At 49.6% G+C, this 16,763-nt stretch overlaps 1 protein-coding gene across 2 annotated transcripts in view; it reads left to right on the top strand.

Annotated features, from left to right (window-relative positions):
- Window positions 1-1,865: 1,865 nt before the first annotated feature.
- Window positions 1,866-16,763, top strand: part of RAB11FIP3 (RAB11 family interacting protein 3) — a 109,860-nt gene continuing 94,962 nt past the window's right edge. The window contains exon 1 of one of the 2 annotated variants that reach the window (XM_006113864.2): window positions 1,866-2,948. In XM_006113864.2, the coding sequence (XP_006113926.2) occupies window positions 2,169-2,948 (780 nt within the window). In that variant the 5' untranslated portion in view covers window positions 1,866-2,168. The remainder of the gene's footprint in view (window positions 2,949-16,763) is intronic. The other variant, XM_006113865.2, reaches the window with a different exon arrangement.

The following is a 16,763-nucleotide window of genomic DNA, read 5'->3' as shown; positions in this document are numbered from 1 at the left end:
TAGTCAAGTCCAAAGCAAACGGTGAAGAGCCTCAAAATGATCTCTCAAAACTAGGTGACTGAGCAACAAAATGGCAGATGAATTTGAATGTGGATAAATGCAAAGCAATGCATATTGGAAACCAATCCCAACTAGACACATAAAATGAAGACTAAGTTAGCTGTTACCACTCAAGAGAAATCTTGGAGTCATTGTGGATTGTTGTCTGAAAACATCCACTCAGTGTCCAGCGGCAGTTAGAAAACCAAACAATGTTAGGAATCATTACAAAAGGGACAGTGAATAAGACAGAATATCTTATTGCCTCTGTATAAATCCATGGTACACCCATATCTGGAGTACTGTGTGCAGATGTGGTCACCTCATCTCTCAAAAGATTCCTTGGCATTGGAAAAAAGTTCAGAAAAGGGCGACAAAAATTATTAAGGGTATGGAACAGCTGCCATATGAGGAGAGATTAATAAAACTGTGACTTTTCTGCTTGGAAAAGAGATGACTAAGGGGATATAATAGAAGTCTAGAAAATCATGACTGATACGGAAAATGTGCCTAGAGTTAGTTACTCTTTCCTATTACACAAGTACTAGGGGTTAGCAAATGAAATTAATAGGCAGCAGGTTTAAAAGAAAACAAAAGGAAATATCTTTTCCCCACAAAACAACCTGTGGAACTCCTTGTTGGAGGATGTTGTGAAGGCCAACACTATAACAGGGTACAAAAGAGAGCGAGAGAAATTCAAGGATTGGTCCAGCAATGGCTATTTGCCAGGATGGATAGGAATGGTATCGCTAGCCTCAGTTTGTCAGAAGCTGGGAATGGGCGACGGGAGGATTCCCTGTTCTCTTCATTCCCTCTGGGGGACTTAGCATTGGCCAGCGGTGGCAGACAGGACGCAGGGCAGGATGGGCCTTTGCTCTGACCCCCATAGGGCCTGGTGGTTCTTAGGTGAGACACATACAAATACGTACTAGTTTGTTTGGCCCCACAACCCCACCCCACCCTGCAGACGCTAGTTACTGGGCGAAGAGCCCCACCACACAAGAGCCCCTGCAGTCCAGCTGTAGGCTCTGGGCGATGGTCTCACCCTTTCCATCGAGGACCCCCCCCCCCCCTCATGGAGGCGGGATGCAGACGGAAGCTCTCTCCTCCCCTCCCTCCCCATCGCAGCCTGAGAAGCGGGGCGGGGGTCCCGCACGGACCTGTCAGGAATCTGTTCAAGCCCATGGGGGGGGGGGGGGGGCGGAGGAGCAGAGAGCAGGCGTGGGCTGAATAAATCCGTCAGCGCACCCCTTGCACCTGATCCCTGCCTGCCCCGCGCAACCTGCACGCTACTGGCGTCCCCACGCGCGCAACCTGGCAGCGCCGACGCGCCACCAGCCCCCAGGTGTTGCGCAGCGCATCTTTGCGCGGCTGTACCGAGCGCAGCGCAGGCGGCGGCTGCTCCCGGGCGCTGGAGTCCGCTGGCGGCGGGGAGCGATTGGGGGGGAGAGGAGGGGGGCGGAGTGACATCACTGCTACTGCGGTAGGGCTGGAGCTGGGGGTGTCGCGGCCCCGCCCACCTCCCTCCTTCCCAGGCTTGGGAGAAGTCACCCAAAAGAGACAGCAAGGGGAGGGGCGTGTGCACGGAGCTCCCCGCCCCCACTGTCGCGGGGGGGGAGGGAGCACACACAGAGCCCCCCCCCCCAGTGCCCGGCGTGGCACAGATACACACAGAGTCCCCCCAGTGCCCGGGGGGGGCGCACACATACTGAGCCTCCCGCCCCCAGTGCGGGGGGGGGCACAGACAGAGCCCCCGCCCCCGCCGCAGTCCCGCCCCGTGGCCGGCGCGGGCGGAGCCAGGGCCCGCAGACACAAAGCGCTGCCCGGCTGCAGCAGGGAGCCGCGCCGCCCAGCAGAGCCTGCAGCCCGGAGCCGGAGCGCAGCGCCTCGCCTCCCGTGCGCGCGTGCGGGGCCCCGAGGTGCGGGCGTGCCGGGGCTTGGCCTGCCCGGGCCCCGCAGACGATGGATGCGGGCGGGCGGCAGCGGCGCGGCCCCGGCTCGCAGGGGCGGCTCCGGCGAGCAGCAGCAATGCGGCGCTTCTGCGCGGGGCTGCCCGGGCCCGCCGAGCCCCGGCGCCGGGCGAGCCAGGGGCACTGAGCGGCCTGCGCCCGCCTGACTGGCGGCTGAAAATGGAGCCGGCTTTGCTGCGCGCTCGGGCGCAGGAGCTCCCCGGGGAGCGGGGGGCGCAGCTGCCCGGCCCGGCCCTGGGGCTGGTCCCCAGCGAGGCGAGCGGACCAGCGCCCCCGGGGCAGCGCTGGGGAGAGATGCCGCCCCCTAGGCTGGGCTTGGCCGGCCCCCGCGAGGATTTATACCGCCCGGGAGAGCCGGCGAGCGGCGTCTGGCCCGCGGGCGCTGCGGACCCAATCAGCGGCGCGGCCCGCGGTGCAGGTGCGGCTGATAATGCGCGGGGCAGCCCCCGGCGGGCGTTGGCTTTGCCCGGGTTTGCGGGGCCGGGCGAGCAGCGACTCTCTCCCGGGCTGGACCGGGCTGGCTCGCCGCCCCGCGGCGCTGGGCTGGGGCCGGGGAGCTTTCCTGGAGGCGGCGGGTTCTATTTCGCCATGGAGCCCTCCCCGCCGCGGAGCCGCTCGGAGGGACCCGCTCCAGCGTCCCCTTGGACTACAGAGCCCGAGGACCATGGATCCCAGAGCCGCCCGGAGCTTCCCTTAAGTCCCCGGGGCTTCTCGCCGGCCGGCCAGGAGATGGACCTTCTCCCCTCCTTCCATTGCCCCGGCGACCTGAGCCAGCCCCCCGACTCCGGCCAGCCTGCGCCCAGAGCGAGCGACTCCCCCGGCTGCGAAGAAGACGAGCCCCGTCTCCGAGCCGTGTTCGATGCCCTGGACCGAGACGGGGATGGCTTCGTGCGGATAGAGGAGTTCGTGCAGTTCGCTACAGTCTATGGAGCAGAACAGGTAAGAGTCCGCGTGTCGCTCGGGCCGGGTACCTGGCAGGGGTGGTGCCAGCTGAGGGCCGCTCGGCTCTGTCCTGCAGGCACGTGTCTCTTTTGTGTGTCTCCTCGCCATGGGCATTTTCCGGCGGTGCCTGGGTCGGCGCGCCAGGCGTCTGCTGGGACCTTGTCTGCTGGCCTGAGCTGGGCAAAACTCGCCTGCTCTTCGAGCTGTAAGGTGGGGGCGAGGCCAGCGGAGCCTCCTACAGCGCTAGGGCTCGTAGCACGAGCTGTTGTGTGGCGGGGCAGGCGCTGTTCTCATTTCATGCGAATTGTAGCGACCATGAGGTCAGATGGGGTCCCCTGGTTTGAAAACGTGTCTCTCGTTTGCCTCTCACTTCCTGTGTGGTCTGGTCATTTCTCTGTCTTCATGGGGGATGGAACAAACCAAAGCTGACAACTCCGGCTCCTTCTGTCTGCTAGCTGTGGGCTTGGCGGTCCTTCCGACTCTGCCTCTGTTCTCGGTAGCTTGGCTTCTCAGCCTGATGTTAAACCGCTGTTATTGAGGTGACTTGTCATGTACCCGGCACCTCTTCACTTGCTGAATGGCTGAGTGAGAACTTATTCAGGAGCTGGGCTGCCAGCTGTAGTGAAGGCGATTGGCTGATGCTTTCATTTCGGAACCCTGCCATTGCATTTTAGGCAGCATAAGCAAAGAAGTTGAACAGCTTCAGATCCTTCATGCAAGTATTTAGGTAAAGAGGGTGGACAGTGGGGCTTTGATAAGTTGGCCTGTTCCCGGGTTCCTTTATACCTCAGAGCAGTGGCAATTGTAGATTGCACGTAGAGCCTCCCAGGCATCTTGAATAAAACATGACACTTCACAGGCATACTTGAGATGTAAGTCAGTCCTTCTTGAAGCGACACCTCCATCTGCACAGACTTGCTGGTGTGTAATAATTAGGATTTGGGGACTCCTACATGTCCTTTCAAGTGAAGGACATCTGCTAATCTGAAAAAATGTGACTGGCACAGAAAGATGACCCGTAGGGGTTTTGAAAGCTTGCTTGTTAGAAATGTTGGACCTTTTGAAGCACTGCTTTGTAAACCAATCGAAATAAGCTACAGGTGGAGCAGATGTTTGCTAATAAAGGTGTTGCAAACCCAACATAAACCATTCATTGTTTGTGGACACTGGATATATAATTTGCTCATCATGCTAAATATAACAGTAAGTATTATAGAATCAAAGAACAATGGAACTGGAAGGGGCCTGGAAGTCATCAAGTCCAGGCCCCTGCTCTCATGGCAGGACCAAGCACCGTCTAGAAGAGGTCATCCCTGATAGATGTCTGTCAACCTGCTCTTAAGTATCTCCAATGAGGGAGATTCCACAACTTCCCTAGGCAACTTATTCCAGTGTTAACCATCCTGTCAGGAAGTTTTTCCTAATGTCCAACCTAACCCCCCCCTTGCTACAATTTAAACCCATTGCTGCTTGTCCTGTCGTCAGAGGCCAAGGAGAACAAATTTTTCTCACTCCTCATAGCTCGTGTTCTCTAGACCTTTCATCATTTTTGCTGCCCTTCTCTGGACCTTCTCCAGTTTCTCCACAGCTTTCCTGAAATGCGGTGCCCAGAACTGGACACAATACTCCAACTGAGGCCTAATCAGCACAGAGGGGAAGAACGACTTCTCGTGTCTTGCTCACAGTACTCCTGTGAATGCATCCCAGAATCATGTTTGCTTTTTTTGCAACAGTGTCACGCTGTTGACTCATATTTAGCTTGTGGTCCATTATAACCCCTAGATCCCTTTCTGCAGGACTCCTTCCTAGACAGTCACCTCCCAGTCCGTATGTATGAAACGGATTGTTCCCTCCTAAGTGGAGCACTTTTGCATTTGTTCTTGTTAAACTTCATCCCGTTTGCCTCACACCATTTCTCCAGTTTTTCCAGATCATTCTGAATTGCAATCCCTCCCATCTTCAAATGAATAATCATACTCTCTGTGGCATCATCTAAATAATTGCTGAAGATATTGAACAGAACCGGTCCCAAAACAGACCCCTGCGGAACCCCACTTCTTGTGTGCTTCCAGCATGCCTGTGAACCATTAATAACTACTCTGAGAATAGTTATTCAGCCAGTTATGCACCCACTTTATAGTAGCCCCATCTAGGTTGTATTTCTTTAGTTTCTCACGTGATCTTTTTATCAATAGTGGCAAATGCCTTACTAAAGTCTAGATTTACCACATCCAACACTTCTCCCTTATCCACAAGACTTGTTAGCCTATCAAAGCAGGCAATCATATTGGTCTGACATGATTTGTTCTTTACAGATTCATGCTGGCTGTTACCTATCCCCTTATTTTCTTCCAGATGTTTGCAGATGAATTCCTTCATTACCTGCTCCATTATCTTCCCTGGCACAGAAGTTAAATTGACTGGTCTGTAGTTTCCTGGGTTCTTATGTCCCTTTTTATAGATGGGCACTAGATTTGCCCTTTTCCAGTCTTCTGGAATCTCTCCTGACTTCCATGACTCTTCAAAGAAGAGAGCTAGAGGCTCAGATACCTCCTCTATCAGCTCCTTGGGTATTCTAGGATGCATTTCATCAGGCCCTGGTGACTTGACATCTCACTTTTCTAAGTAATTTATTAGCGTTTTCTTTTCCTATTTTAACTTCTAAAACCTACCCTTTTTCCACTAGCATTCACTCTGTTAGGCATCCGGTCACCATCCATCTTCGTGAAAACTGAAACAAAGAAGTCATTAAGCACCTCTGCCACTTCCAGGTTTCCTGTTATTGTTTTCCCTCTTCATTGTTTTCCCTCTTCACTGAGCAAAGGGCCTACCCAGACTTTGGTCTTCCTCTTGTTTCAGTAGTAAGTAGCTCAGTTTTTGATGGATATGAATTTTTTTGGTTACCTTTTTTCTTGCTTCTATTGCATAGTACCATGTTGAATTTGGTTTTCGATATGCCCAAATGTGATGTGATATTATATGAAGCCACCTGGTCTGACCCCACATTGTGGACAATTAGAAGCTGAGGTTACCTGTGAGAAGAATTAGCTGCTATCAGTTTTGGCTTGTATTGATAACTACATACACCTACAACTACATGACAAATGACATTGCATTTTTGAGCATGTACGTAGCTTTCAGAGCTTGATTGTTTAGCCTGTGAGGAGATTCACCTAGTCTTCTGTATGGGCCAGGGACATAAAACCATTATTTGCTGTTTCACAGCAGATTATATCTTGAATTTCTGAGGGGAAGAGTCTGTTGTCTTGTTTCCTAATCCAAGAAAACCTCATTTATTTTGCTTAGAAGTATTGTATTGCTGTTAGGAAATAGCCACGTAAAAGCAGTGACAAGCCAACATGCCCTTTCCTTGTAAGTCACAAAAGGGAGGCAGCTGGAATCTGTGATATGCTGGGTTATGGGGTAGTGTATGAAAGTGTGTTACCAATTTGTGGGGAAACCCCTCCCTGTCCAATCTACTAGAATTCTTTTGAACGTGTCCTCCAAATAGTGAATGCAGGGGAGCTGGCACGTATTTAGGGTATTCAAAAGTCTTTGGCAAGGTTCCTTGCAGGATGCTGTTCACGGATGCTTACAATGAGGGGGTGGCACGGGAGAGGTAAAATACCAGTATGGATTAGGAATTGAGATGGGGAAATGACCAGGAATACCCAGTCAGTTTTCAAATTGGTAACAAGTTAGCAGTGACGCACCCCATGGCTCTGCACTGAGAGAGGCATCTGTAAGCCTGGAAAACAGAGGGACTGAGCGATGGCAACAATTGACAAAGATGCTGTTGTTTAGGGTGGTGTAGGCTGGAGAACACTGCGAACTCGAAGGAACGCAAAGCCGTGCAAATGGGTAGCACGATGCTGGATGACATGGATGTCAAAAGCAAGGAAGTACATCCTAAAAGGACGAATTCAAACTAGTTGTTCACTCTGCATGTCTCTCAATCTCCAGTGTGATTGTGGCGTAAAAGCCTGGGACAGCTTTATTCCAAAAAATTGGCAGCTGTGTCTTTTTGAAAAAAAAGTTAGGATACAGAATGGGGGAGAGAGAGAGACTGCATTTATTCGTGTATTGTTACATGCAATACTGTACTCTCCTGTGCCTTAGTTCTGAAAAGGCACAGAAATAAAAGGGGCCCGTGAGTGGGAGATGGCTGAAATTAGAGGCATGGAAAAACTTTATTATGGGGAAAGATTAAACAGGCTAAAACTGGAATTGAGAGGAGAGAAGTAAGAGGGGACTCTAATAGTTCTCTAAAATGAATGGTGCAGAGGGTGAATTGGGTGTTCTCCTTGGTTTTGTATTGAGAGAACATAGGCTGTTCCTCTAACAGCAACAGATTTAAAATCCAGAGAAGGCACTTCTGCAAGGCACAATGAACCAGTGCAAGTCACTGCAGCAAAGTGGAGCAGGAATTTTGAATTCTGACAAGTTTTGTATTGAGTGTGTGGTTTAAAAAAAAAAAAAAAATCTCAACTGTATTTATTTTTTGTCTGTAGCTTTCAAAGCTTGATTGTTTATCCTGTGAAGAGATTCACCTAGTCTTCTGTATGGACCAGGGACCTAAAACCATTATTTTCTGTTTCACAGCAAATGATATCTTGAGTTTCCAGGGGAAACAGTGGTTGAACTAGGCTTCTCCCTCTGAATAGATTAAGGACAACTAGAGATGGACAAGGCAAGGCAATGCACCCACCTAAGTAACAGGAAGGTTAGTCCCTGCAGTTTGTGTAGTTGTAAAGCAACAGGGCTTCCTGGCTTTCTTTGTGAGTGTCTTACAGCCTAACCCATCTTGCTGCCAGTTTTATTCTTGATAATGTTTGTTCTATCCCATCACTCCTACTTTGATCCTCTTGTTCTAGTCGATCCGGATCCTTGATATTTCCATCCTTCAAATACTACTTGGGTAACCACGTTGCTTTTCCTCTACATCCACACGAGCTGTCGCTTAGCCAAGCTTTGCATACTCGGTGCTTTTAATCTTTCCTCGAGCCCATTTAACCAACGGCTGTTCTTTGAACTTCCTCCTGTTCCGAGAGCCTTATCGCGAGAGAGAGTGCCAAACTGAAGGCAATCTCTCTTGTGATGAGGCTCTCGAAAGAGATGGCGACGCTCCTGGTGAAACTGAACCTGTGCTCTGTATTCTCCACTTCACCTTTTTTGTATCCGCTGCTCCTCTCAGAAATAAAAGTATAGCCTAAAACCCAGGGATCTGCACGTGAAGTGGAGCACAGAAACTGCAAAAACACTCGTTCTTTTTCGGGGGTCAGCGGCGCAAAGCATTTTCTTGGCTCAGTGGGTGACTGTTCTGTGTGCTAGATGGGTGCCTATAGCAGGGATGTAGAATCCTGTTTAACTTGTTAACCTGTTAACAGCCCCCCCCCCCCCCACTCTGACCCCAGGCAGGAGGCCCCACCACACTGCACCGTGGGTGGGGCGCTGCTCCGGCTAGGCTGGGCATTGGTTAACCAGTTGTAAGTATTCCAGTAAGGCAATGCTTACCGGGTAACTGGTTACCACTGTACATCCCTAGCCTAGAGTAGGGTTGCCAGTTCTGGCTGGATGTATCCCTGGAGGCCTGCTGACATGGCTATCCTGAATTAAAGCTTATCTTGAATTCCTGGAGGGATGGTAACTCTCCCCTGAAGTGTAGTCTGACTTATGACCTCGTTTCAAATTCCTCTTCAATCACCGCTGATGCTTTTGTATTTTGCTGTGTTGGGTTTCGTGCAGCGGATGCAAATTGACCTCACTGTGTCCCCAGACTCTAACTTTGGGAGAATACAGAAAAATCTTGGGGTGACCCTGGATTCTGCAAATGTCTCTTTCCAACTTTGTGAAAGGAAATTCCCAGTTCTTTAGCAAGTTGGTATTTCCACCTGGCGCGTATGATCACACACTCGAAATGCGCGTGAGGCTTCCATCATTGCAGCTGCTGGAGCTCCTTGCGGAGGCGCTCTTTGAGCGTGGCGCTAGAATTCCAGTGAGAGGCATCATTTGTGCCTGCGGCCGGCAGATGCCCGACGCTTCGCTTTCTTCCAACCTGCTAAAAAGTGGGTGGGTGGCCCGAAACGTCACTGTCCCTCTTAGTCTTTCATCAGTGACAAAACTCCCATTAACATTAACGGTTCGGGGCGAGCGCCAACTTGTCTCAAACATTCAGCGGGTTTGGCTGAAAATCTACCCTAGTGGCTAGTCTGCTTTTCTCCCTTCAACAGGCGTTGATTATGTCATTATTGCTAAAATGTTCTGCGTAGGGAATGCCAACAGGCATGGGCCACACTCAGGCGAGAGGGAGAGCACGTTGGAGGCGGAATTGCTCCAACAAATCTCCACATGCTGTCACAAGAAGTGACGGTTATTGCCAGCCAGCTGAAAAGTTGCTTTATCTGTATGCTCGGGATACGAGAGAGGCCTTAGGCAAGAGATTTTTATTACGGAAGAGACGTATTTTTTAGGAATATGGGGTTTTGTAACATTAAAAGCATCCCTTCTCAAAATGGACCGAGCAGGTGGCCACACCTCCAATCAAAACAGCTTGGCTTGATCTTTCTCGGCAGCTTTATGTTCATTGGGGATTCATGTAGTAGAGATGTAGCTGTGTTAGTCTGGTCTAGTTGAAACACAAGACAGAACTATGCAGCACTTTAAAGACTAACAAGATGGTTTATTAGGTGATGAGCTTTCTTGGGCCAGTCCCACTTCCTCAGATCAAATCGTGGAAGAAAATTGTCACAACCATATATACCAAAGGATACAATTAAAAAAAAAAAAGTGCACACCTATTCATGGAGGGATTTTTTCTAAGAGGCCCCGTGAGCCTTAATGGGAGGGGGGAAATGTGCAAAGTCTATTTGTGGCTTATTTAGAAGCTATTTTCAGATGATTTGTCACTTAGAAATGGGGGCCGTCTGGGATAGGCGATGCCCCTTCTATCTGCACAGTGTATAGCACAGAGGGCCCTCGTGGACTGGCTTTAGGTCAGCGAGGGGTAACCTGGGCTAGTGAGGGGATTGCATGAATGGCCCTCCTCCAACTCAGTGGGCTGTGAGATTGTCGAAAGCAAAGACGCTCTCCTGGCATAGTACAGTTGGCAAAACTATCCTGACCTAGAATGGGCAGGCTGTTCGGGGCAGGCCTGTGATTGGATGCTGAGGGTGCACACGGCTCTCCGTCAACTTGTGTGCAATCCACACACCCCTCGCTTCATGTGTGTCACGTCAGTACTACTGGGAGGAAACCAAAGTGTCCCGCAGGTCACACACAGACCCCCGAGGGCTGCATGTGGCCCGTGGGCCGCAGGTCGCCCACCGCTGCTTTAGTTGTTACTCCACATCAGTGTTTAATAGCTTGGCCTGCGGACTAGTTTGAAGTACCTGCTTAGCTTGCAGATCATGGAGTCGAGTTTGCAGGGCTGGCAATTAGAAAAATCAGTTTACGTGTAGACTGAAGAAACTTACTGTGGACTCAGCAAACTGGAACCACCGCGAGTACGCTTAGTGCTATTGCAAACAGCACTAGTTGAAATCTGGGACTGAGACTGTATCTCGTAGGTTTATTCTTCCTCAGGTGGGACTTGATCCTGTGCTCCAAGTCAGTGGCAAAACTACAGCAATTATTCATTTAACACGTGCCTTCTTAATACATTTTTGCAATAGCACGACTTTTTTTTAGGGAACGTTTTTCGAATAACACGAAAATAATCACGTGGCAGACTACTTTGCGCGGCGGTATAAGTTGGTGAAAACAGTGGTAATACGCAGGAGCGGATGAATGCATGTGGTCACAATGCTCCTCCGCTCACTCGTGTTTATCTTTGTGTGTTAATCCGTGGTGACTTGTGTTGCTAGTTTTCTTGTCTTGCTGGATGTTGATGTTGATGACCCAGCACCAACAAAAAATTAGATTTTGCCGCCACCACCACTTGAAACACAACCCCCACCTTTTTCCATTATTTTTAATGGGAAAATTGACCCCGCATAGCACGTTCTCGCTTAGCACGAACATTTTCAGAAACACCTCTCTAGTGTTAAATGAGGAAGTACTGTTGCCTTCAACATCACAGAATCAGGCCTGCGTTCCCTCCCTTTTTTTGTTCCGTTGCTCAGGGTAAAATTTTTCTTTGGCCTCACCAGTATGGTGATGGGTCCATTAGAAATGCCTAATACGGATACACGGGGTCTGACTCAAACATCTTCCACTTTGCTTCCATATTTTGGCCACCACCAGATAGAGGTTAAAGAAAAGAGATGGAAGGTATTTGGAAAGGTTGTTGCAAGGGAAAGTTCTAACTGCAGCGTTCTAGATGATGCCTAAGCTCCTTCTAGGAGTTCTGTTGGCGGCCCGATGGGAGTTGATCGGAGACTGCCCGAAGATACAGATTTGACTGTAAGAGACTTAAGCAAGGTTTGTGGCTTTTGTTGCTGTTGTTTCAGAGCAGAGTTTGGGAAGTACATGACGAAAGTCTAAGCCAGATGCTTTCTGGGGCACTGTCCTTTCCTATTCCATCAAGTGCCCTTCTCCAAAACCTGAGCTAATTGCAAACCGCTCTTCAGTTCTTAGGCTTTGATTTCCTTGCTAAGGTGCAATTCTTTGGTTGCAATTCTTTGGTTTTCAGGCTCTTAGCTGAAAGTGCTTTAAGAGATGCTATATATTAGCAGCAATTTCAAAGTTACAGTAATACCTCAGAGATACGAACACCTCAGGAATGGCGGTTGCTGGTAATTCTGAAATATTCATACCTCTGAACAAAATGCTATGGGGGTTCTTTCAAAGGTTTCCAGCTGAACGCTGACTTTCAAACAGCTTTGAAACTTTACTATGCAGAAGAAATTCTGCTTCTAACCATCTTGATTTAAATAAAACAAGTACCAAACTAGTTTCCTTACCTTGGCAGTATTTTTGAAACTCGCTTTAAGTAGTTTAAGACATTACTGTATTTGGATTTTTTGGGGGGAGGGGAGGGGTCTCTGTTGCTGCCTGATTGTGCACTTCCTGTTCCAAATGAGAGGTGTAATTGACTAACTGTTAATAACTACAAGATGTTCCTGTAAAAGATGTATTTAACCTGTGCCACACCTACAGGATAATCTCCTCTATGAAGGTAAAGTGGTTGTGGATTTTATAAAAGTTTCCTGGCCCAATGGAATGACCCTAGAAGAACAATACTGTTGTCTAATAGATCCACTAATAAAAAGGGCATCGGAGTAATTTTGAGAGCTATTTTATTTACTATTATCAAAAATACTCTTGTGTACAACAATTCTTGTTTGCGAGAAATGGTTCATAGATGAAAGTAAAGTCCTGTTAGGATTGCTTTCAAAGTTACAGCTGAGCAACCAATTGAATCGCATAATATTTCTTTCCACACTTAAAATCAGGACAGTAAAATGATTGGCCATTCATTGTTGCCAGATGCCTTTGTACGGTTAAATACGTGTTTGTCCTCCCAGCTGAGTTCATGCCACACAATGAATGACTTCCTGAGAAGTGCAGGCCAGTTTGTGGGTAGACCAGTCGTCTGCTGCCGCTTGGTACACACATCCAGATTTATTTTGATCAATATTTTTTTCTGAGACTGATGTGCTGTGGACTTGGGTTGATTCGCACAGTGTAACATTCCAGGGGAAGGGGAGATGAAGTGATTGCCTTAATTCCGGCTGGTGCTGATAATCCTGTGCTTCTAACTGTTGATCTTCTCACAGGGATTTTTAAAAAAATCTTTCTACATTTATCTGGTCCTTCTCCTTTTTGTTTCAAAATCCTTGGCAGCCAATTTCCAAGAAAAGCCAGCTGCCTCCTTTCCTTCCACTCCCTCAGGCAGGTTCACAGTGCTAATATTGTTCCCTCTAACCAAGTCCTCAAATGCTTCCAGGCTCGGGTCGTTCTCTAGTTTTGCTTTTAATGGGAACTAGCTGTTGAGGTTGCTTTGTAGAAATGTGTCTGAGGTAGGGAAATTAAACAGCGGTTAATTGAATAGTCGATTAACCTCATGAATTCTGATTGGTTACTTGATTATTCTATAGTTCCTGGAGGCGGGGCCAGCAACCAGTGTGCTCCAGCCTCACTCTTGAGGAGCCCCTTGGTACTTCATGCTGCTGCCTCTGTATCAGCAGGGTGGATGCCAGGCAGGAGCTGGTCTGCGAGGGGAGCCTGTTTTTTAAAACAAACAAAAAACCTGTCCAGGAGGGCTGAGCTCCTGCACTTGGTACAGCGGTGGTAGGTCCCAGACCTGGTCCAAGCCAAGATTGAGCCGGGCTGCTGGCGAGCCTGCTAAAAAACGTACTGGCAGGGTGGGTGGGGCAGAAATGCGTGCAGACTATAGCATTAACCTATAAACTGTTGCTTATCCGTTAATTGACTACATTATTACATCCCTAGTTTGAGGGCAGACTGCTTTCTGATTTGGCTGTTTCTGCATCTAAATGGGTGACCTGTGGGCGCTTCTTTACGTTCTCCCCCCCCCCCCCCCCCCACACACACACATAGCAGAATAGGAGGAAGCAATTGTTCTCTGGATTGTGTCCGTTTTCTGCTGCATTGCATGAAGCCCCCTTGTAGGTTTGGGAAGAAGATGGCAGCAGCCAGTTTGGTGTGAAGCATTTGCTGGTGGGAGCAAGCGTGGCTGGGTTAGGCACCCCCCCACACACATGCATACATCACGGCACGTGCCCTCATCTTTTCCATCCACGTGCGAAAAATTTTTATGTGCATCAAAGCATGTGCAAATGCACCAATAGGAACACACACCCTCGCTTCCCCCGGCTTATCGGGAACGTTGCATTACAGTCTCTGTTCTGGGGTTATGCATCCAGAGACAAAGGCGACCTTTGTGCATGCTTCTCTTGCTGCCCCCGCGCGGCGGAGCCCCAAACCTGACACACGGCTAAGCTGGACCGGGGGGGGGGGGGGGGGGGGCAGAGCTTGTCCTGTATCTTTTCCCTCCCCCTCCTATTTGGGGCTGGGCCCCCCGCACACACTAACCCACTGGTGGAGATGGAGGAGGCTCCAGGTGGGGGCAGCGGGCGGAGGAGGAGCAGCGGGTGAGCCAAGGGATGACTGGGGGAGCAGAGGTGGACTAAATTGGTGCCCCTCCTAGCATGGCACCTGGGGGCAACTGCACTCCTCCCTCCCCTTGCTATGCCTCTGCCCCAGAAGCTGAGGCCTGAGAACTAAAATGGTAAGGAAGAAGTCTGACACTAGCCCTAGGGTTTTGTAGAGGCACTAGGTTTCCTTGCTTCCTGTCAGTCAGATGGCCCCAACCCTCGCAATGCTTAGAATACAATACGCTGTCCCTCCTTACTAGGTCCTGGTCCAGGATTGACCGATCCTACCAGATGTTACCTACCTGAGGGGGTCCTGCGCTCTGTTCCGGTTCCGTTCCGGCAGCTGCTGTTGGTTAGAAGTGGAATCGGGGCCTGTCCTTTCCATCTGGTACAGGTGACTGCAGAGAACTGGTATCTCGTGTTACCTTTGCGAAGTAGGTAATTCAACGCCAGCCTCCTCCCATCCTGCTTGGGGATGTCTGTTGTCTAGGTCTTCACTCAGATTGTGTCCTGTTGGTAACTGGACCTTTGATTCTGTGGTCAGTATCGTATTCTCATTCTTCGTGGGAACAAATAAGTACTCCGGAATCCCGTCAGACTGGTTTTCTGTACCGTTCTCTTCCCTCCGCCCCCCTATTGTTGTTTCATAAGCAAACGTGTATGTGTGTGTCCTTCTGTTCAGAGCTCACAGGCTATGACCACCGTATTTCAGTCTCATTTTAAAATTCCATCTGACTCATGAGCTGATGAGCATCTCTTTAAAAGGATCCCGATTTGGTATCTTGCTACTGTGTGCATTCTTTAAAAAGCATGCTTGCTCACAAATTTATCCCCAGAGAATTGTGTGTTTCATACTTTCAACAACTTTCACTAACACGTGCCAGAAGAGTTTCCATCTCCTGTCGGACTGGAATGCCTATTCTCAGTGCAGCATTAGCTGAATGAAAGTACTCTGACAGCATTTTTTTATATAACATCTGCACTACAGCTGTCTGTCTAGCTAAATGAAACCTTAAGGCCGGTATAGCAATGAGTCATTGGTGACTGAGTTACTAAGTCATACCAAACAGGCCACTGTCGAATGCTGCCCCCTCCAAAGCTCCTTCCTGCACTTTCATTTTCCGTTGGGGGGGCGTTGTCTTTCAGTTCCAAATGGATTTTCAGTGTGATGTTTCTGTTTGGGGGAGATGGTTGCAGACTCGCCATAAACCTGCACTTCAACTGGCAACATTAGGACCCGTCATTCACCGCGGAGGTGGAGATATACAACCCTGTGTGGAGCCGAGTTAGACAATAGTGGTTAGAAACACCCCAACCCTGTCTAAACTAGACTTTCTACTCTTGCAACCATTAACCTATATTTACCCCAGTACCACTCTAGATCCTAACTTTCCTAGTGTAGCCAACACCCTAAATGGATGCAGTGAGCTGGGAAGAATTTAGTGAGGCTTGCTGGCTATTGGCCGTTAGGGAGTAGTCAATGTAAGCCATCACTTTCCTCTGAATGTTTGGGAGGTGCCATATTTATTTGGTGCCAGCCCAATGCTCAAAGCCTGGAAGTTGGGCTACTCCATCTACTAGTGTTGGCTACTCATGGTGCTGCCTCTGTGGTTTTGGGAGAGAGTTCTTGAGGAACATTGTCAATTGTGAAACAGTCAGGTCCTCCTAAGGTGTCAAAAGCAATGGGTGAGACCGAAATGCGTCCAGTTGACTAGTCACGGCGTAGGAACGCCTCTTCCTTGTCTGTCTTGGCCAAATGTCAACTTTGCTCTTGGAGTGGGTTTTGCTTTCAGATTCATAGAGCGCTGCGCGGATACAGAATTGGTGTCCGTATCCGGAAAAATTATCCAGGAATCTCTGCATCCACATCTGTCTGTCTGGGTTTGCGGGGCTGTACAGGTTCAGTGTTGTGGTGTCTGAGCTGCAGGTAGTGAGTTAGTCTTGGCTGTCTCTTCGAATTAAACGAACAACAATCCGATCCAAGCTGGTGAGCCAATCGTGTGTTTACAGCCCTACGTTTTGGACCATGCTTGCGTTGACAACCTCCCACTATTGCCCCGTGCCTCTGCTGTGAGCACAGCTGTGCTCAGAGATGCAGATGGTGGCCAACTCGAATGTGGAGAGGGAAAGAAGTGGAGTTTACAGCAAGTTTTGGGGGGGGGGTTCTGAAGTAGAACACACATGATACAGTAGGTCCTAGCTACTCTCTAGATCCGGGCGGGGAGCCTCAGGCGCAGGGGCCAGGTGCAGCCCACGGATCCGGCCCGCAGGGCTCAGGGCCCCTCCAGCATTGGGGAGCCTGCACTAGTGCTCCAGCCCACCTGCTGCCCCACACAAAATCTACTAGCCTCCAGGCTCTGGTGTAGGAGGAGAATGTGGGCAGTGTGTTTCCTTCTCCATTGGGGGGCCACGTCCGTGAGGGGTTTTCTTTTCGCTTGTGCGTAGGGTCGCCAGATGTCCTGTTTTGAACCGGACAGTCCAGTATTTGAGCGTTTTGTCCAGGAAACAAATTGAGACAATAGAAATGAGGAGAATACGAATGTCCGGACTTTTCTAACTAAGATGTGATGTAGATTGTGACGTAATGTCAAGTGTGTCCACGATTTTTGTTGAAACCATCTGCCAACCCTACTGTGTGGTGTGTGGCCTCCGACTGATTTTTCCATGGGTCATTGGCCCCCGACCCAAAAAAGGGTTTCCCAGCCCTGCTCTAGATCTTACGCTCAAATGTAAGAGCGAATCTCACAATCTGAAG

This window comes from Pelodiscus sinensis, chromosome 16 (assembly GCF_049634645.1).
Source record: "Pelodiscus sinensis isolate JC-2024 chromosome 16, ASM4963464v1, whole genome shotgun sequence".
Lineage (NCBI taxonomy): Eukaryota > Metazoa > Chordata > Testudines > Trionychidae > Pelodiscus > Pelodiscus sinensis.
The sequence above is the reverse complement of the archived record's forward strand: the minus strand, read 5'-3'. Positions and strand labels throughout refer to the sequence as shown.